At 51.9% G+C, this 21307-nt stretch overlaps 1 protein-coding gene across 1 annotated transcript; it reads right to left on the reverse strand.

The window, feature by feature from the left end:
* Window positions 1-466: 466 nt before the first annotated feature.
* Window positions 467-20237, reverse strand: RHBG (Rh family B glycoprotein). Its single transcript, XM_010356424.2, has 10 exons — window positions 20051-20237; window positions 9812-9996; window positions 8845-8997; window positions 8580-8727; window positions 5883-6049; window positions 5453-5590; window positions 5195-5328; window positions 4221-4342; window positions 1824-1897; window positions 467-1649 (listed from the first exon to the last, which is right to left on the reverse strand). The coding sequence occupies exons 1-10, from the start codon at window positions 20235-20237 to the stop codon at window positions 1581-1583; spliced, it is 1377 nt and encodes a 458-aa protein (XP_010354726.2). The 3' UTR covers window positions 467-1580.
* Window positions 20238-21307: the final 1070 nt, after the last annotated feature.

Here is a 21307-nt window from a genome sequence, read left to right on the forward strand (position 1 = left end):
TCATTCTTCTGTTTCCACACAAGGGTCTCTTCCCAACACACCTACTCCCAACCAACAATGGGCATGGGGAGCTGTGGAGGAAGGAGAGGAGCTGAAGAGACAGAGGCACAATTGGGCCACATGAGCTGGGATGGCTCCACAGAAGCCTGTTCCTCAACCTCCTTCTCCTCACCCCTGTGCTTGGCCTCTCCAACCAGCCCAGCTCAGTCCCTCCAGCTACGGTGAGCATGGAGCCTGATGGGACCACCTTTTGTCCTCATTCCAGGTCTAGGTCCCAGGAATCCTTCCACTTCCTCCTTAGGGTCCTATGTCTGATTGGTCTTGGTTTTAGGGGAGAGATAGCTGTAGTCAGAAGCCTAGGGGACAGGCAGGAGAAGGCGGAGGGGGTCCCAGTCCTTCAGTGTTGGAAAGGGGGCTCCAGTCTACTTGGAGGGATGGATTTCTGCTGGATGAGAGACCTGAAACCCCTGGCATCTGCCTGACATGTAGTGGGGGGATAGGAACTCAAAAAAGGCTCGTGGCATGAATGCATGAGGACCAGAGATGAAGCAGACAGGAAGGGGGTTAGGCTGTAGGAAGGAGTTTCATTCTTCATAGAGGACCAAGGAGGGGCATAAAGGCGGCATCTTCCTCTTCTGGATTTGGAGCGCCCTCTGGTGGTCAAATGACTTCAGGACAACAGAGGCCCTTGAGTGGGCATCGGGTGGTGTCTTCAACCTTCTCTGCCACAGCCCTAATCCACACAATGATACCCTTGCTATTCCCCACTCCTCAGTCTCAGGACAGGGACATAAGTGGCAACTAGGTGCTGGCTGCTTCTAGCTTATTGGTGGCCCTTTGGGCTCTGTGGGTACCCTCTTCCTTCACTGCTCAGAGGCTGCCCGAGTTGAAAGTCAGAGTAACAGCAGTTCTGGAACAGGAAGAACTCTCTCCCACAGCCTAAGACATCCTATAACAAAAAAAAAATCCTGTTTTCTGGGAGAGAATGAACTCCCTGTGCCTGGAGACAGGCAAGCCTAGGCGGGGCACTGGCCTGGTAGGACATGGCACTGGAGAGGGACTTCCACAGATCAGGAATCAGGCATTTGTCAGCACTAAAGCCCTGTCCTGCCTCTCCAGGAACCTCCAGGAGGTTCTACCATTGTCAGTTAGAAGGTAAGAGGAACTTCTTATGTTCCCAGGGCACAAAGACAAGGAGTCAGAACCTTAGAGATGGTGGCATTCATCACCCTCAAACCAGGCCTGGCTCAGGCTTCACTGTAACTGTGTGACATGGGGCCAGTGGATCACTTGGGTGCCTCACTTTGGCCTCTTCTACCCAAGTGCAGGCTGGTAGGGCAGTCGGTTCAGGTAGCTGGTGAGTTTCCCCTACCGTACCCAGTTATGGCCCCACTCCCCACCATCTCCCAGCCTCCTGCTGCCCCTCTCCCTGTGGAGATGCTGCCTGTGGAAAGGGGCCTCCTTCTGGCTCATGGCTCCCTTCTTGCAGCCGGAGGAATGGGGGCTCAAAAAGAACTTCCCAGTAGCAGCCAGTCAACATCTTTGAAAAGGAGCATGTCCTCTCAGGAGCCAGCAGTGGGTTAGGCCTGAGTGTCTGCCTCCTCCACCCTCAGAGGTCTCTGGGCTTCATCTTCATGCTCGCCAGGCACCTGGAAGGCAGGAGTGGGTAGAGGTGAAAGGGTAGCTCCAGGAGCCTGGGAGCCACAGCTTAGGGGTGTACCCCAGAGGAGAAGCAGCAGCAAGGAAGGAAGAAGGCAGCTTGGGCCACAGGAGACAAGGCAGGGAAGGGAGACTCAGGGTGTAAGCGCCCAGTGATGTCTCACCTGCCAGTGAACTTGGTCCTCGTAGCACTGGGAGTCTAGGGGGGAGTCCAGAAAGGGTAGCTTCAGCAGGAGCCCTGGTGGTGGTAGGGAAGGATCTGTGAGGCTTCTCTGCCCCCCACCATGGAGGAGGGTGCCACCCAGTGCCATAGGGCACAGGGGTCTAGGAGGCATGAGACCAATATGATGCCTGTGCAGGCAAAAGCAGTATTTGTTGAGTGTCTACTATGTGCCAGGCCCTGTGCAAAGTGCTTGATTAGTCTTGCTTTCCTGAGTAATCACAACAACCCTGCAAGGCCAATATTACCCCGTATTACAAACAAAGAAACAAGACTCAGAGAAGTTAAATAATTTGCTCAAGTGTATGCAGTTGGTAATAGAGCAGTTCCTGATTCCATCATGAACCACAGCTGCTGAGCTTTCTGTGGCCTCCCACATAGGAGGGGCACAGAAAATGCTTATTGTGGCCGGGCGCAGTGGCTCACGCCTGTAATCTCAGCACTTTGGGAGGCTGAGGCAGACGAATCACTTAAAATCAGCAGTTCAAGACCAGCCTGGCCAATATGGTGAAAGCAAGCCCATCTCTACTGAAAATACAAAAATTAGAAAGGGTGTGGTGGCTCACGCCTGTAATCCCAGCACTTTGGGAGGCCAAGGCAGGTGGATCACCTGAGGTCAGGAGTTCAAGACCAGTCTGGCCAACATGGTGAAACCCCGTCTCTACTAAAAGTACAAAAATTATCTGGGTGTGGTGGGGTGCACCTGTAATCCCAGATACTTGGGAGGCTGAGGCAGGAGAATCACTTGAACCCGGAACGCAGAGGTTAAAGTGAGCCGAGATCATGCCATTGCACTCCAGCCTGGGCTACAAGAGCAAAACTCCATCTCTCTCTCTCTCTCTCTCTCTCTCTCTCTCTCTCTCTCTCTCTCTCTCTCTCTCTCTCTCTCTCTCTCTATATATATATATATATATATATATATATATATATATATATATATATGCATAGTGGTATGCCACTACTTGGGAGGTTGAGGCAGGAGAATCATTTGAGCCTGGAAGACAGAGGTTGCAGTGAGCTGAGATTGTGCCACTACACTCCAGCCTGTGTGACAGAACAAGACTCTGCCTCAAAGAAAATGCTTATTGCATAAAAAAAGTTATTAAATGAATGAACTAAACCATATTAGAGAATGAAAATCTCCAGGTGGTCGGGCACTGTGGCTCAAGCCTGTAATCCCAGCGCTTTGGGAGGCCGAGGGGGGCGGATCACCTGAGGTCAGGAGTTCAAGACTAGCCTGGTCAACACGGTGAAACCCCATCTCTAGTAAAAATACAAAAAATTAGCTGGGTGTGGTGGTGCATGCCTGTAATCCCAGCTACTAGGGAGGCTGAGGCAGGAGAATCGCTTGAACCCGGGAGACAGAGGTTGCAGTGAGCCGAGATCGTACCACTGCACTTCAGCCTGGGTGACAGAGCAAGGTTCCATCGAAAAAAAGAAAAAGAGGCCGGGCGTGGTGGCTCAAGCCTGTAATCCCAGCACTTTGGGAGGCCGAGACGGGCAGATCACTAGGTCAGGAGATCGAGACCATCCTGGCTAACACGGTGAAACCCCGTCTCTACTAAAAATACAAAAAAACTAGCCGGGCGAGGTGGCGGGTACCTGTAGTCCCAGCTACTCGGGAGCCTGAGGCAGGAGAATGGCGTAAACCCGGCAGGTGGAGCTTGCAGTGAGCTGAGATCCGGCCACTGCACTCCAGCCTGGGTGACAGAGCGAGACTCCGTCTCAAAAAAAGAAAAAAAGAAAAAGAAAGGACGGAAGAAAAAGGAAGGAAGGAAGGAAGGAAGGGAGGGAGGAAAGGAGGGAAGGAGGGAGGGAAGGAAGGAAATTTCCAGGTAAGAGCAGAAGGGAGGAGATGCTGAATCAGGTTTTATTGTGAAGGCCAAAAAGACTAAGGCCAAACATGAAGAGGGACTGCCTGACCCAGGGCCATGGGCAGTGTGCCTCTGTGAAAGGTTTTCGCACTGGCATCTGGAGGTGGCAGGCTGTCTCCTCCCCTCCCTGTCCCTGCCCCACATGGTGCAGCCAGCCTCTTCTAGGCCTCAGCCTGAGGTTGGGCTTCCCTCTAGTGGGCAGACGGAGCAGCACAGGCAAGCATAGACCTGTAAGAGAGGGCCTCGCTCACCCCTCGCCGACTCCCCAGTCGCCCTTGGCACCAGAAAGGAGCAAGCAACTGCATGCACCTCTGTGCCTGCAGGAGGTTGGTTACCCCTTAACCCACAACCCAATCCCTACTTTATGGCACAAAGTAGATGCTCCATAAATATCTATGATTGAATGAATTCATGTCAGGGGTATAGGATCCCATGCCCCTTCCTCTGGAAAATCCAAGGTTACTCACCTCCGAGGCCCCCACCCACAGAGGCAAACATCAGTGTGACAAACAGCCCGAAGAGCTGGTACATGGCCTGTGACGTGGCACTGCGCTGGCTCTCAGCTATGAGTGGAAACACACGCTCCAGGCTGCAGGGAGACCAGATGGTGGAAAGGCAGTGGTAGGGGGAGAGAGGAATGCAGCACGGAGCCAGGGCTACTCATGGCACTGAAACTCGCCCTGGGGGATGCGAAGTGGCCAAGAGGGTCTTGAGGGTGCATGCCAGGCTGAGTCTCACCTCCAGGCCACTGCTTAAGCCAGGCCCACAGCCTGGAACACTTTTCCACCCTCGTAGGCCAGCAGACACCTAGGCACCTTTCAAGACTCCATTTGTGGGTTGCTCTTGCCCACCCTTGATGTGCAAAAATAGATCCTAAAGGTTATTAACTCTTACTGACCCTTCAGTAACAAGTAACACTCTTTTTTTTTTTTGAGACGGAGTCTGGCTCTGTCGCCCAGGCTGGAGTGAGGTGGCCGGATCTCAGCTCACTGCAAGCTCCGCCTCCCAGGTTCACGCCATTCTCCTGCCTCCGCCTCCCAAGTAGCTGGGACTACAGGCGCCCGCCTCGTCGCCCGGCTAGTTTTTTGTATTCTTTAGTAGAGACGGGGTTTCACCGTATTAGCCAGGATGGTCTCGATCTCCTGACCTTGTGATCCGCCCATCTCGGCCTCCCAAAGTGCTGGGATTACAGGCTTGAGCCACCGCGCCCGGCCACAAGTAACACTCTTGAAGTCATTTGTCCATGACCTTCTGCTGCACTTGATTGAGGACCAGGAGGGCAGTTTCTGGATTGGTTTTGTTAACTCCAGTTTCCTTTGCTCCCAGAATATGGAGGAATGAATGAATGAATTCTTTTTTCTTGGTCACACACAAAGAAAGAGAATGGCAGAGGTCGTTCCAGAGGGATGGTGACTGCAGTGCGGGCTGGGAGGAAACTCACCCATCTCCATAAGCTTCATGGGTGGCAAGCCCAGCCACAAGGACCCCCAGGAGGGCCCCCAGGACCCCTGGCATCCCATGGAGGTTGTGGACTCCAGATGTGTCTTGGACTTTGAATTTTGATTCAAGGATGGGCTGGAGGGCAGGACAGATCATGAGTCTCCTGTGCCCACTCCCCACCACCTCATCCTGTTGGAGAGGCGGGAGAAAAGTCATTGAAGACTCCATGTTCTGCCCAGGCCCCAAGAGGCATCTATACCGTAAAGAACTTGTACCCCAGCGTGGAGACAGTCCCAGCCAAGAAGCCAGCTGCCAGAGCCCCAAAGGGTGTCAGCATCATCTCACTCGAGGTCCCCACCACAACCCCTCCGGCCAGCGCTGCATTTTGGATGTGAACCTAAGGGAAGAGCAAAGTATCGGAGGCCCTTTCAGATCGCCACACCCACAGCAACCCAACCCTACCCACCACAGTGACACCTACTGCTTCTGGAAGTCCCTCTGCCATCTAGCCTCTCACTCTCCCGCTATCGTATCTCCTCCCATTCTGACCCCACAGCCACCAACACAGATGGAGCCCCTATGCCTGTGCCCTTATCTGTTCCCCGGGAGAATCTTTCCTGAGGGTCTCAGACCTCTCCTCCCCCACCCAGGCCACCCCCTCTGCCTCTCTGAAGTCCTCTTCCCCATACCATGTCAAGCCTCCCGTCTTCCCCCACAAGGGCTGACAAGGCAAAGGTGCTGAGGGTGCTGGCAGCCAGGGAGTAGTATGTGTTGAGGGCCGTCCGATGCTGCCCAGTCCCCAGTGCTGTGAGTGCAGAGTTGAAGCTAGGCCAGAAGATCCACAGGAAGATGGTCCCTAGATGATGGACAGGCAGGCGGAATGAGAAGAAGGAAGTGGCTCCCACGCAAGGTACAAGTTGTATAACTGCAGGCAAGTCACCTACCCTCAGCAGCCTCAGTTTCCTCATCTGTTCAGTGGGATTGATAACAATACCACCTTGGGCTGGGCACAGTGGCTCAAGCCTGTAATCCCAGCACTTTGGGAGGCCGAGGCGGGCAGATCACTTGAGCTCAGGAGTTTGAGACCAGCCTGGATGACACAGTGAAACCCCATCTCTACCAAAAATACAAAAGAATTAGCCGGGCATGGTAGCACGTGCCTGTAGTTCCAGCTACTTAGGAGGCTGAGGCAGGAGGCTCGCTTGAGCCTGGGAGGCAGAGGTTGCAGTGAGCTGAGATCATGCCACTATACTCCAGCCTAGGCTAGGCTGGAGTATGGTGTCCAGAGTACTGCATCCAGCTGGAACATTGGCATTTTTTAAGTGTCAAAAAAGGAAAAGAAGGCCGAGCACGGTGGCTCACTCCTATAATCCCAGCACTTTGGGAGGCTCGAGGCGGGTGGATCACAAGGTCGGGTTCAAGACCAGCCTGACCAACATGGTGAAACCCCGTCTCTACTAAAAATACAAAAATTAGCCGGGTGTGGTGGCACACGCCTGTAATCCCAGCTACTCAGGAGGCTGAGGCAAGAGAATTGCTTGAACCTGGGAGGCAGAGGTGCCGTGAGCCGAGATCACGCACTGCACTCCAACCTGGGAGACAGAGCAAGACTCCATCTCAAAAAAAACAAAAACAAAAAAAAAGAAAGGAAATGAAAAAAGGCAAAGGCCATTGCATGTTGGGGACTATGCTGGGTGCTTGATACACATATCAGGAAAACAGTGATAACCTCAATCTCTCCTAGACAGGGTGGACCCTTCAGTGTTTGGGAAAAGCCTCTGTTTGCTGAGTACTGAATGGGCTGGGCCTGTGCATTTTGGGAAAGAACTGGGAGCCCATTTACCCTGCCTTCCTGCATGAGGTTCCCAGGCCCGTCCTGGAGGGAAAGATAGAAGGACCCAAAGGATAAGGTGAGGGAGAAGGCTGGGGAGCCTGTGGTGTAAGCCAGTGAGGTGGGAGGCTTAGGGACCGCCCCTCAGTCCTGAGTAGTCTGTTGGGTGTGGCTTCTCCCAGCAGCCCTGCAATCTTGAGTAAAATCTCCCACACTCATATTTGCATCCTGTAGGTGGAGCCTTTGTGGGAGAATCCAAGAAGGGGCCTCACTCCTGTCTGGGTGACACTAAAATCCAGGAGCTGGGAGGCAGAGAACTGAGAATGCAAGTCTCCTGGGAACACCTGGAAATCTTGGGGAAGCCTTTGGAATTCAAGGCAAACTTATCTGGGTCTCAAAGGGCAAGGAGGCCTCAGCTGCCCTGGGGTTCTTTGTACTCTGACCCAGCAGTGCTGAGCAATCCTAAGCCAGCCTCTCTGTTTCATACAGGAATAGGCACTTCAGTCCCTATTCAATACCTTCTATGAAAAAAATTAAAAATACGGATTTGCCTTCTGTCTGCAGTTATGAAAATAGAGGAACAGAAGCCAAGGTGGAGGCACATGCTTAGAAGCAGGTGGTGGTAGCCGGGTGCGGTGGCTCACGCCTATAATCCCAGCCCTTTGGGAGGCCGAGGAGGGTGGATCACCTGAGGTCAGGAGTTCGAGACCAGCCTGGCCAACATGGTGAAACCCTGTCTCTACCAAAAATATAAAAAATTAGCCAGGTGTTGTGACACACGCCTGTAATCCCAGCTACTCAGGAGACTGAGGCAGGAGAATTGCTTGAACCCAGGAGGCAGAAGCTGCGCTGAGCTGAGATTGCACCACTGCACTCCAGCCTGGGCAACAGAGCAAGGCTCCGTCTCAAAAAATTTAAAAAAAATAAAAAAGAAAGAAAGAAAGAGAGAAAGAAAGAAGAAGAAGCAGGTGGTGGTGACAGGGCTCCTAGCACCTATGGGTCCCTGGGGTGACCCAAGACCTTTCCTCTCCTTATCCCTGCCTGAGAGTGCAGGGGCTTCCAGGCATCAGGAATCTCCCGGGAGGAAATATCCTTAGGAGGGGGAAGGCAGCACCAGGGGCCTGCAGAGATTGCCTGTTTGCCGGGAACCAGACACGCAAAGGCCTGGAGGCAAGGGCAGGCAAAAGCTGAGTCTGGCTGGAGCCTGAGCCAGTGAGGAGGGAGGAGGAGGGGCTGACATGGCAGCTGAGGAGGCCACTTTCTAACCCGTGGCTGGTGGGAGCCCTGGAAGGTTTTAAGTAGGGATGGAGGTGGATTTAGAAAGGACCTAGGGCATATGCATTCCCCAGGGCTGAATTCTAAGAACTTATCATAAAACTGTTGAGAATGGTAAGTGCAGATCCCAGAGCTCTCACAGCAGAATCCAAATGGGAAGTGAGTGCCCAGGCACAACCCCAGGACTGCAGTCAGCACCACGAGAGACAGTCGCCTCTAGCCCAGATCAGAGGCCTCCAGACCAGCCCCCTGCCCTGCTACTGCACCTCGCAGGCCTCACCAATCATGGCGAAGAGGTCTGAATGGTAGACGGAGCCCTGGCGGTGCTTGCTCTTCTCCAGCTGGGGCCTGTACAGAACCCGCGAAAGGACCAGCCCAAAGTAGGCACCAAAGGTGTGGATAGTCATGGAGCCTCCGGCATCTCTCACCTGGGGAGGTGCGGTGAGGTGGAGAGGCAGCACCCCGCCCCCGCCCCCATGCTCCTGGCTCAGAGGCTGACCTTGACCACCCCCCACCCCCCACTCCATCCCTCCCCAGACTCTCACCCCCAGGAGATGAAGGAGCACAAACTCATTGATGCCAAACAGCACCACTTCCAGCAGGGCCATGAGCAGCAGCTGTGCAGGCCCGGTCTTGCCCAGGAGGGCACCAGAGGAGATGAGCACGGCCCCCACACAAAAGTCAGCGTTGATCATGCTGGGGATGGGGCAGAAGGGGGAGCACAAGAGGGGTGAGGGAGGCTGGCCTCTGGGCTTCTGCCTGACATGAAGCCAGGGCAGCATGACTTGGTGGGGGGGGTGGGGGTGGAGTTCTGGAGAAAAGACAAGGAGGTCAAGCTCCTCCCTGGAGTTGGAAGGGATCACCTGGCCCTGTTTGTAGATGAGGAAATCGAGTCTCAAGGAGGTTCTGTGACTTGGCTGACAAAAGCCACACTAGGTGGAGGAACCAGAGCTGTCTACCCTTCTCGCAGCTCTTGGGGAACAAGGGCCCTAAAGAATGAGGAGGTATGGCCGGGCGCGGTGGCTCAAGCCTGTAATCCCAGCACTTTGGGAGGCCGAGACGGGCGGATCACGAGGTCAGGAGATCGAGACCATCCTGGCTAACATGGTGAAACCTCGTCTCTACTAAAAAATACAAAAAACTAGCCGGGCGAGGTGGCGGGCGCCTGTAGTCCCAGCTACTCGGGAGGCTGAGGCAGGAGAATGGCGTAAACCCAGGAGGCGGAGCTTGCAGTGAGCTGAGATCCGGCCACTGCACTCCAGCCTGGGCGGCAGAGCGAGACTCCGTCTCAAAAAAAAAAAAAAAGAATGAGGAGGTGGGGCTGAGTGTGAGGGTCAAGGATGGGAGAGGAAATCAGGCAATAAGGACAGGCAGGACACCTAGAGAAACCAAGTGACACCCAGAATCATGAGTCAGGAAGCAGACTTGAAGGACAGGGCTACATCTGGGGCCCATGGGCAGGGGCCCCCCTACTGAACCTGCGGGAGCTGGGTAGGTGGTGGCTGCCTATCTCTCCACACCAACATGGATGTGGCCACTGTGGAAGGAGTGGAGAAAACCCTGGACCAGTGTGGACCACTGCAGGGCAAAGGCGGCCAGGAGGAAGGTGAAGCCCACGCTGCTGAAGCCGTAACGCTGCAGGAAGACCATGAGGAAGCCAAAGCCCACGAAGACCATGGCATGCACATCCTGGAAGCCTGCAGTGGGCAGGGACAGGTGGGGCACTTGGGGGCTGCTCTAGCTAGCCCATAATTCAGTCAGCTACCCTGCCAGTGTCCCTGGCTCTCACCAGCCAGGGCTGCCTTGAGTCGAGCCTATAAAACTCCTCAGGCACCTCAGGGGCTCCCAGCTCTGAGCCACCTGCAGAGAGCTGGCCAGCTTGGAGCAGTGGGACCCCGACATCCCTGCTGTCCTCATGTCAGAGCAAGGGAGTAAAGCCTTCTGCTCTATTCATTTGCCTCATCCCCGGGTCTCTTACAACAGACTGGCTGGAAGTCCAACCTGTGCTCTTTTCTGCTGCAGTCCCTGACTTTCTCCATGCTCAAAATTCTCCCCACTACAGACTTCTTTTCAACATTTCCTCTCTGCTAGAAAGTCCTTCTTCACATCTACCCTCCATCCCTCATACTTCAGAGACTATGCCTCTTCCTTTTGAGGATTTTTAAGTTATTATTATTACTAGATGTCTCGCTCTGTCACCGAGGGAAGAGTGCAGTGGCATGATCATAGCTCACTGCAGCCTCAAACTCCTGTACTCAGCCAATCCTCCCACTTTGGCCTCCTAAGTCACTGGGACTACAGGTGAGGCCCACTGTACCCAGTTATTTTTTTAAAAATTGTGGCGCCGGGCACGGTGGCTCACGCCTGTAATCCCAGCACTTTGGGAGGCTGAAGCGGGTGGATCACAAGGTCGGGAAATCGAGACTATCCTGGCTAACGCAGTGGAACCCTGTCTCTACTAAACTGCAAAACTTAGCTAGGTGTTTTGGCGGGCCCATTTATATAAAACAATAATAATAATCAACTTGGCATAGTGGCAGGCACTATAGCTACTCAGGAGGCTGAAGCAGAAGGATCGCCTGGGCTCAGGAGTCTGAGGCTACAGTGAGCTATGATCACATCACTGCCCTCCAGCCTGGGTGACAGAGTGAGACCCCATCTCTAACAAATAATAACATACAGTAATATTGAAAATGAGGTCGGCCGGGTGCGGGGCTCACGCCTGTAATCCTAGCACTTTGGGAGGCTGAGGTGGGCGGATCATGAGGTCAGGAGATCGAGACCATCCTGGCTAACACGGTGAAACCCCGTCTCTACTGAAAATACAAAAAATTAGTGGGTGTGGTGGTGGGCGCCTGTAGTCCCAGCTACTCCGGGAGGCAGAGCTTGCAGTGAGCCGAGATCGTGACACTGCACTCTAGCCTATACAACAGAGTGAGACTCCGTCAAAAAAAAAAAAAAGAAAGAAAGAAAATGAGGTATGAGGTAAATGCAAATACTTTGCTTTAGTTATTAGCTTGTTCTGTAACTGCCCCCCTCCCATCTATTTGTAAACTTGTAAATAAGGTTTGAATCAACCTAGTCTGATGATGTTCAGCCCCAACCATCTGGTCCTGTTTTCTTTTGTCTTGGGTCTATGTACATAGTAATACCATGCTATATTTTTTATTTTAATCAAGAAACACCAGAGAAAGCGTGTCGTGAGCACTGTTATTGCATTTGTTGTAAATATGTTATTGAGAAATGGGCTATTATCACCCTAAACTCCAATTTTATAGCTTCATGTAAAATTTTTCTTTTTTTTTTTTTTTTAGATAGTCTCACTCTGTCACCCAGGCTGGAGTGCAGTGGTGTGACTCAGCTCACTTCGACTTCCGCCTCCTGGGTTCAAGCGATTCTAGTGCCTCAGCCTCTCCAGTAGCTGGGATTACAGGGATGGACCACCCTGCCTGGCTAATTTTTGTACTTTTCATAGAAGCAGTGCTTAACCATGTTGGCCAAGCTGGTCTCAAACTCCTAATCTCAAGTGATCTACCTGCCTCAGCTTCCCAAATTGTTCAGATTACAGGCATAAGCCACTGCACCCGGCTGTGAAAAATTTCCCTTAGAACTTAGTGCTAAGAAATGTTACTTTCCAGGCCGGGCGCGGTGGCTCAAGCCTGTAATCCCAGCACTTTGGGAGGCCGAGACGGGCGGATCACGAGGTCAGGAGATCGAGACCATCCTGGCTAACACGGTGAAACCCCATCTCTACTAAAAAAGAAAATGCAAAAAAAAAAAATTAGCCGGACGTGGCGGCGAGCACTTGTAGTCCCAGCTACTTGGGAGGCTGAGGCAGGAGAATGGCGTGAACCCGGGAGGCGGAGCTTGCAGTGAGCCGAGATCGCACCACTGCACTCCAGCCTGGGCAACTGAGCGAGACTCCATCTCAAAAAAAAAAAAAAAAAAAAAAAAAGAAATGTCACTTTCCCCAGGAACCGGTCTGCTTTCCCACCTTCAGGCAGCCAAGGTGCTGCGCACCATGGACCAGGCTCTGGGAATTAACTGTCATCAAGGCAGCCACAGTCCGTACTCTCACAGAGCAAGGAAGACAGGCATGGAAGAGTCAAAGAACTGCATGTGTGAGGCTTCCTTGGCTGCCTGGAGCTCAGAGTTCCACTGGAATCACAACTGAACAACTGTAGGCCCTGTATGTGGTTCATTATTTATGTTCTGCTTCTCTCCTTTGCTTTTCTTATACACATGTTTTGGTTGTAAATGACTTCAAGTCTCTTGTAGAAAGAGGTTGATCATAAAGAAAACAAGCCGGGCACGGTGGCTAACGCCCATAATCCCAGCACTATGGGAGGCCTAGGCGGGCAGATCACAAGGTCAAGAGATCGAGACCATCCTAGCCAACATGGTGAAACCCCATGTCTACTAAAAATACAAAAATTAGCTGGGCATGGTGGCATGTGCCTGTAGTCCCAGCTACTCGGGAGGCTGAGACAGGAGAATCACTTGAACCCAGGAGGCGGAGGTTGGAGTGAGCCAAGATAGTGCCATTGCACTCCAGCCTGTCAACAGAGCGAGATTCCATGTCAAAAAAAAAAGAAAAAGAGGCCGGGCGCGGTGGCTCAAGCCTGTAATCCCAGCACTTTGGGAGGCTGAGACGGGCGGATTACAAGGTCACAAGATCAAGACCATCCTGGCTAGCACGGTGAAACCCCGTCTCTACTAAAAAATACAAAAACTAGCCGGGCGAGGTGGCAAGCGCCTGTAGTCCCAGCTACTCGGGAGGCTGAGGCAGGAGAATGGCGTGAACCCAGGAGGCGGAGCTTGCAGTGAGCTGAGATCCGGCCACTGCACTCCAGCCTGGGCGACAGAGCGAGACTCCGTCTTAAAAAAAAAAAAAAGAGGCCGGGCGTGGTGGCTCAAGCCTGTAATCCCAGCACTTTGGGAGGCCGAGACGGGCGGATCACGAGGTCAGGAGATCGAGACCATCCTGGCTAACATGGTGAAACCCTGTCTCTACTAAAAAAAATACAAAAAACTAGCCAGGCGAAGTGGCGGGTGCCTGTAGTCCCAGCTACTTGGGAGGCTGAGGCAGGAGAATGGCGTGAACCCGGGAGGCGGAGCTTGCAGTGAGCCGAGATTGCGCCACTGCACTCCAGTCTGGGCGACAGAGCGAGACTCCGCCTCAAAAAAAAAAAAAAGAAAGAAAAGAAAAGAAAAAAAATTATGCTCCCCTTTTTTTGGTGGAATCTGATGAGGCATCGACAAGTCAGAAAATAATCGTTGAACTTTATTTATTTTTGTAGAGATGTCAGTCTCGCTATGTTGCTGCCCAGGCTGCTCTCAAACTCCTAGCCTCAAGCAATCCTCTCACCTCAGCCTCAAGAGTAGCTGGGATTGCAGGCATGAGCCACCACACCTGGCTCAATTACTGAACTTTAGAATGCAATCAATAACTTTGAGAGAAGTATGATTTTATGCTTTTTGTGTGTGTGTGTGTCATATACATGGGCAGATAGGAAATGAGTTAGCAAGGCCCTAGAAGAGGGCTGGATATGTACTGAAATTAGAGGTCTGAGGCCGGGCGCAGTGGCTCACCCCTGTAATTCCAGCACTTTGGGAGGCTGAGGTAGGTGGATCACCTGAGGTCAAGAGTTCAAGACCAGCCTGGCCAACATGGCGAAACCCCGTCTCTACTAAAAATACAAAAATTAGCCAGGTGTGGTGGTACACACCTGTAATCCCAGCTACTAGGAAGACTGAGGCAATAGAATTGCTTGACCCAGGAGGTAGAGGTTACAGTGAGCCAAGATAGTGCCATTGCACTCCAGCTTGGGCAACAAGAGAGAAACTGTGTCTCCAAAAAAAAAAAGAAATTAGAGAGGTCTGCAGCTACCAGCCCTAGGGTTGGGACACTAAATGTCCCCAACTCTGCACTGCTTCTCCAGACCTACCCACTCCCCAAATCATCCAGATCCTAAAACAGTAAGAGATGAATGGATAAAGAAAATGTGGTATATATACACAGTGGAATACTATTCAGCCATAAAAAAGAATGGAATTCTGGCCAGGCGAGGTGGCTCATGCCTATAATTCCAGCACTTTGGGAGGCCGAGGCAGGCAGACCTGAGTTCGGGGAGTTCGAGACCAGCCTGACCAACATGGAGAAACCCCATTTCTACTAAAAATACAAAATTAGCCAGGTGTGGTAATCTCAGTTACTCAGGAGGCTGAGGCAGAAGAATCACTTGAACCTGGGAGGCAGAGATTGCAGTGAGCCGAGATCGTGCCATTGCACTCCAGCCTGGGCAACAAGAGCGCACTCCATCTCAAAAAAAAAAAAAAAAAAAAAAAAAAAGGAATCCTATCATTCGTGGCAACACGGATGGAACTGGAGGACTTTATAAGTGAAATAAGCCAGGAATGGAAAGCTAAACACTGCATATTCTCACTCATATGTGGAAGTTAAAAAAAAGTTGCTCTCATAGAAGTAAAAAGTAAGGCCGGGCGCAGTGGCTCAAGCCTGTAATCCCAGCACTTTGGGAGGCCGAGACGGGCGGATCACGAGGTCAGAAGATCGAGGCCATCCTGGCTAACACGGTGAAACCCCGTCTCTACTAAAAAATACAAAAAAACTAGCCGGGCAAGGTGGCGGGTGCCTGTAGTCCCAGCTACTCGGGAGACTGAGGCAGGAGAATGGCGTGAACCCGGGAGGCGGAGCTTGCAGTGAGCCGAGATCCGGCCACTGCACTCCAGCCTGGGCGACAGCGCGAGATTCTGTCTCAAAAAAAAAAAAAAAGTAAAAAAAAAAAAAAAAGTAAAAAGTAGAACAAAGGATAATAAAGACAGAAGAGTAGGGGGAAGGGGGAATAGGGAGAGATCGTTAAAGGACACAAAATTACAGCCAATTACATCTAAGATAGAAGAAATAAGGTATAGATCTAGTGATCTATACCCAGTGATCCCCAACCTTTTTGGAATCCGGGACCAGTTTCCTGGAAGGTAATTTTTCCACAAATGGTTGGGGGGTGGGAGATGGTTTCAGATTGATACTGTTCCATCTCAGATCATCAGGCATTAGATTCTCATAAGGAGTGCACAACCTAGATCCCTCACATGCACAGTTCGCAATAGGGTTCGCACTCCTCTAAGAATCTAATGCCACCATGATCTAACAGGAGACAGAGCTCGGGCAGTAATATTCACTCACCTCCTGCTGTGCAAGCCCGGTCCTAACCAGCCTAGGAGTTGAGGACCTTATAGCATTGTAGAGTGACTATAGTTAGCAATAATATATTCTATCATTTCAAACAGGAGGAGGATACTGAATGTTCCCAACGCAAATAAATGATAAACATTTGAGATGATGGGGAAAATAAGGGAGGAGAGGCATCACTTAAAACTCAGCCCGCACCCTAAGTTCTTTTAGCCTCACCGCTGGCTGCTTTTCTCCTTGTGCAAAAAGTAAAGAGAATCCATGTCTATTCTAGTGCTCAAGGACAGCAAGGTAAGGAAGGGTGCTAGGTCGAAGGGCTCCTGACCATTACATGCCAAAACCAGTCCAGAACTTGTGTGGTATAAGTGTTTACATCTCCCACCCCAGGTTTGTTGGGAATCAAAACTCAAGGCTCTGACCTTTCAACTGGAGTCTAAACATCAAGAAATCTCCTTCTCTGGGAACATTCCACAATGAGAAATTCTTTTTGGGCTCTGAGAGGTGAGGGGCTGTTCCAGTTGGAGGTGGAGGAAAAAGATAAGGCAACCTCTCAACATCCCCTTTAGAGGATGCCTGTGCGGGTGGGACGGAGTCTGATGCCCACCCTGCCCCACCCCCACCAAACTCATGCACTTTTAAATTTTTTTGAGACAGAATCTTGCTCTGTTGTCCAGGCTTGAGTGCGGTGGTGCCGTTACAACTTACTGCAGCCTCAACCTCCTGGGCTCAAGCAATTTTCCCTCCTTAGCCTCCAGAGTAGCTAGGACTACAGGTGCTTGTTACCACATTGGGCTAATTTTATTTTTTATAGAGAAGAGGTCTCACTTTGTTTGTTGCTCAGGCTGGTCTCAAATTCCTGGCTTCAAGCAGTCCTCTCACCTCAGCTTCCCAAAATGCTGGGATAACAGCATGAACCACAGTGCCCAGCCCCAAGCACCTTTGACTGGAGAGAAGATAAAGCTCTCCAAAGCCACCTATTACTCTCCCTCCTTCTCTTACTGCCTCTCTGCAATCCAGCTAGATAAATCCTGGACCAGACAAGATTATGGGAGAAGAAAGCTGTTAAAGCTGGGGCTTTGGCATCTAGCAGGGCTTGATTTAAATTCTAGGTCTGGCCAGGCCTGGTGTCTCATGCCTGTAATCCAAGCACTTTAGGAGACTGAGGCAGGAGCATTGCTTGAGCCTGGGAGGTGGAAGCTACAGTGAACCGTGATCATGCCAATGCACTCCAGCCTGGGTGACAGAGTGAGACCCTGTTTCAATCAATCAGTTAATTCCAGGACTCCCTGCCTCCTTCTGATCCTATGACCTTGGGCAAGCCTCTGAGCCTGTTTTCTCATCTGTAAAGTATGGATATTAAATATGATAAGCAAGAAGAAGCAGGGGGAGCTGAGGGGGCCATCTCCCCCAACTTCCCCACCATTCATCCCACCTGCCTCTAGGGGACAGTAGGGCTGTATTCTCTCTCCTAGAAGAGATCACAAGCCACTCTGGTCCTGGTCACATCCTTCATCCCCCACCTCTTTCAGGAAGATCCTGATTCCATCTATCCTAAATCCCTCTCTCTGCAAGTAAGGTCTGTGAGACGTATAAAAATAAGAACCTGTCCATGTTTTTTCAGAACACTTTCTCATGTTTGCTTCTGTGGCCCTTTAGCCCTGGTTCTTTCCCCTTCTTTGTTATTTTTCCACCACTTGCTTTCTGGAAGAAGAGGCTTGTAGTGTAGGGGGAAGGACACAGATGGGACTCAAGAAACCTGGTTCTAGCCTGGCTCTTCTGTAACTTGCTGTGTGACTTGGCCAGGTCACATGACCTCTCTGGCTCACTCTCAACATCTGAGTGGGTGAACCAGATGGGCTCTCAGGGTCCTTCCAGCAGAGAAAACAGACGGACCCTCAGACTAGCCATGTCTTGGCATTGGCCGGTCCGGGAGCTCAGCAATAGCCGCACACTCCCATTCATCTCCCGAATCAAAGGGCAGTGGCTACACCTCCCTCTGGCCCTGACCCCTTCCCTTGGGCACAGGGACAGGTGAGGACCCGGCTCATCAAAGCCCCAGGCTCTAGGGACCTTGCACCTCCCTCCTGCCCAACCTTCCCCCACAACAGTATCCAAGTCCACAGGAATGGAAACCTAGGGCAAAAAAAGAAGTAGGAATCCCACCTGTTATATCTCCCTTATTGCAATTCAGGGATGAAATACTGTATGTCTGAGGAGAGCCTACCATTGCAGCGCAGGAGCAAGAGGCTGGACTCCAGGGAAGGCTTTGTAATAAGGAGGGCTTCAAGGAGAAGCAAGTCAGGGGTTCATGGCAAGCAGCCAGGTCAGACCCTTACACAACAGCTTACTTCTGTCAGATCCGGACTGCTCCCTCCCAACTCTTTATCCTTCTTTTCTAGCCAAGACTGTGGATGAACTATGGGGAGGGAGGAGCTGTAGCCCCTTCTGCCTAGGGTGGGTGGGGGGTCTGGTATTTCATGCCCAAGTCCAAGTTTCCACCTCACCCTCTATATCCTCAGCATTTTGAGCTTCATTTTGTTGGGTCTAGAATAGGGTGAGGTGGGGATAGCCTGCCATCAGCTCTGCATACAGAAAGTAGGGTAATAGGGCCAGGTGCGGTGGCTCACGCCTATAATCCCAGCACTTTGGGAGGCCGAGGCGGCTGGATCACCTGAGGTCAGGAGTTCAAGACCAGCCTGGCCAACATGGCGAAACCTTGTCTCTACTAAAAATACAAAACTTAGCTAGGCGTTTTGGTGGGCGCCTGTAATCCCAGCTTCTCACGAGGCTGAGGAGGGTGATTTGCTTGAACCTGGGAGGTGAAGGTTGCAGTGAACCGGGATCGTGCCATTGCACTCCAGCCTGGGCAACAGAGTAAGACTCTGTCTCAAAAAAAAAAAAAAGAAAGAAAGGAAGTAGGGTAATGACAACTGGAAATTTTTAATAGGAGACTCTCACACTCTAGGCCTTGTTTGAATGTGTCTCCTTTAAACTGAGGCATCCTTTTTCCCCTTGCTCAGATGGGAAAAACTGAGGCTTGGAGATGACCTGCCCAAGCACTTGTGATAAATTCTGGAGATCTGGTGCTCTTGGTCCCAGATGCCTAGGGCCTAAATTGCAAGACAGGGTCCCCAACCTTTGAAGGAGAGGCTCTATTCCCATGGGGCCAAGGGTGGGGGTGGGAGGTTAACTCTCTCTCTATCGAAACTTGTCAGCAGGCAGGTGACTTGGGCAAAAAGCTTAGGATGCCTGAGTTCCAGTTCCAGCTCTGCCACTCACCTGATGGGTGATAGTGAACAATTCACAACCCCTCTGAGACTCAGCTTCCCCTTCTGTGAAATGGGCTAATGACTCTGCCATGCTTCCTGCCAAGTCTGGGGGCTGCTGCTCTGTGATTAGCAGGTAGAGGGTGACTCATTTTCTTTCTTTTTTTCTTTCTTTCTTTTTTTTTTTTTTTTTTTTTTTTTTTTTTTTTGAGGCAGAGTTTCACTCTGTTGTCGCCCAGGCTGGAGTTCAGTGGTGCAATCTCGGCTCACTGCAACCTTGCAAACTGCACTTCCCCAGTTCAAGTGATTCTCCTGCCTCAGCCTCCCAAGTAGCCACGATTACAGGTGCCCACCACCACGCTTGGCTAATTTTTTTGTTTGTTTTATTTTGTTTTCGAGATGGAGTCTGGCTCTGTCACCCATGCTGAAGTGCAGTGGTGCGATCCTGACTCACTGCAACCTCCGTCTCCCGAATTCAAGAGATTCTCTTGCCTCAGCCTCCCAAGTAGCTGGGACTACAGGTGCCTGCCACCACACCCGGCTAAATTTTTGTGTTTTTAGTAGAGACGGGGATTTCACCATGTTGGCCAGACTGGCCTTAAACTCCTGATCTCAGATGATCCGCCTGCCTCAGCCTCCCAAAATGCTGGGATTACAGGTGTAAGCCACCACGACTGGCCAGTTGCCTCATTTTCTCTTTGTCTCTGAAAGGACCAGCTTTGAGGGACTGGGGAAGAAATGCCTGATCTCAACTGGTCTTGGCTGCCTATATGTGTGGGCAATTCATACCTAACACCTGCCATTATGACCTCTCACAACCCCACTCTTACCTTCCCTGCCCAGCAGGATTCTCTTTCCCATGCTCAGGGTGGAGCCCCCAGGAAAGGCAGTCTCTGGAACAGCCAGCAAAGCCCAACTAGGCCAACTGAGAGTGGGACAAGGGGATGGTTAAAGCTGGGGCTCTAGATCTGGCTTCCAATCCCAACTCCCCCACTCGTGACTATGTGACCCTGAATCAGCCACTTAACCAAGCCTCAGTTTCCCCACCTTTGTCTATCTCATAGACTAAGTGAGATAATGTATATGTACCACGGTACCCTGGATCATAGCAGGCACTAGTGAAAGGGTGAGATTTTAAACCCAGAGCCTCTCCACCTCAGAGCGAGATGGCTTCCCAGCTAAATGGGGGCACCCAAATGCTCCCTCCCAAGACGCCGGAGGGTCTTTGCAAAGCTTGGGTTCTTTGCTTCCCGCGCGCCCTCACCCCGCACTCACTTGGGTAGCGAAAGTAAAATTCATTGTCCGCGTTACTGTGGTTGCCCCGGTGCCAGAGGGCAGCGTCGGTTTTGTGGTTGTAGCGGACAAAGACAGCAAAGAGAACGGCAGTGGCGCCCTGGAGGAAGAGGCACAGCAGGGGAAGCTGCAGTCGCCGGCCCGCGGCACGGCTGGGAGACCCGGCCATAGGTCTGGGCTGCGATCTAGGCTGGCGCTCGCAGGCTCTGGCAGACAATCCCCGGCGGCAGGGCAGGTTTCGCGGAGCCCCGCCCACAGAGGCGCTGCCCACGGAGGCCCCGCCCTCACCTGCCGCAGGCCCAGGGCCCCGGAGACCAGGAGCAGGGCGTGGGGGGTTCCTGGACCCTCGGCCCGAGGTGGGGCCAAGACTTGGGGAAGGGAGTCGCACAGTCCTGGCGCTGACCCTAGCACTGTTAAGGTGCCAGGTCCTTGGACGTGACCCTGGAAAGGTGCCATGTGTTCTGCCCTGATAGGCACAGCTGTGGGACCTGGGGGTGGGAGAACCCGCACCCTCATACATGATGTTACTTTAGAGTGTCTCCCAAGGAATAAGTGGCCCTTAAAAATCCTGGTCTGGGCCGGGAACGGTGGCTCACGCCTGTAATCCCAGCACTTTGGGAGGCCGGGTTGGGTGGATCACTTGAGGTCAGGAATTGGTGACCAGCTAGGCCAACATAGTGAAACCCTGTCTCTACTAAAAATAAAATAAAATAAAATAAAATAAATAAAATAAAATTAGTTGGGCATGGTGGCAGTGCTCCTGTAGTCACAGCTACTCGGGAGGCTGAGGCAGGAGGATCTCTTGAACCCAGAAGGTGGAGGTTGCAGTGAGACGAGATCGTGCTACTGCACTCCAGAGTGGGCAACAGAGCAAGACTCTGTCAAAAAAAAAAAAAAAAGAAAGAAAAAAAAAAACCTTGGTCTGGCCCCTCTAGGGTTAACACAAGAGAGAGTTTAGGGGTTACTCAATCTTTTCCCTACTGAAAAAGCAGAGGTGGAGAACAGAGATAAACAATGCTCTTCAGGCACTGATGATTAACCAGGCTGGGGAGTCTGGGCCTCTGCAGTGGAGTCCCTTACACTGCTCCAAGTGGTGTAAGGTAAGGGACTCTTCCCTTTCCTACCCCCAATCTGTACCACACCACAGGGAAGCAGGCCGGGCAGGCGCCACACTGACACCCGAGTTCCCTGCGTGCCCACTGTGGATGTGAGAGAGCCTGGGTTGCCTCTGCAGCTGCA

Source organism: Rhinopithecus roxellana, chromosome 8, assembly GCF_007565055.1.
Source record: "Rhinopithecus roxellana isolate Shanxi Qingling chromosome 8, ASM756505v1, whole genome shotgun sequence".
Classification (NCBI taxonomy): Eukaryota; Metazoa; Chordata; class Mammalia; order Primates; family Cercopithecidae; genus Rhinopithecus; species Rhinopithecus roxellana.

Bases quoted from the DNA above. Each gene is read 5' to 3' on its own strand.
- RHBG (XM_010356424.2), bottom strand. From the start codon at position 20,237: ATGGCCGGGTCTCCCAGCCGTGCCGCGGGCCGGCGACTGCAGCTTCCC. The intron at 8,998-9,811 runs AGATAGGCAGCC...TGCCCCATCCCC, and splicing joins ACATCCATGTTGGTGTGGAG to AGCATGATCAACGCTGACTT. The intron at 8,728-8,844 runs GTGAGAGTCTGG...GCACCTCCCCAG, and splicing joins TGCTCCTTCATCTCCTGGGG to GTGAGAGATGCCGGAGGCTC.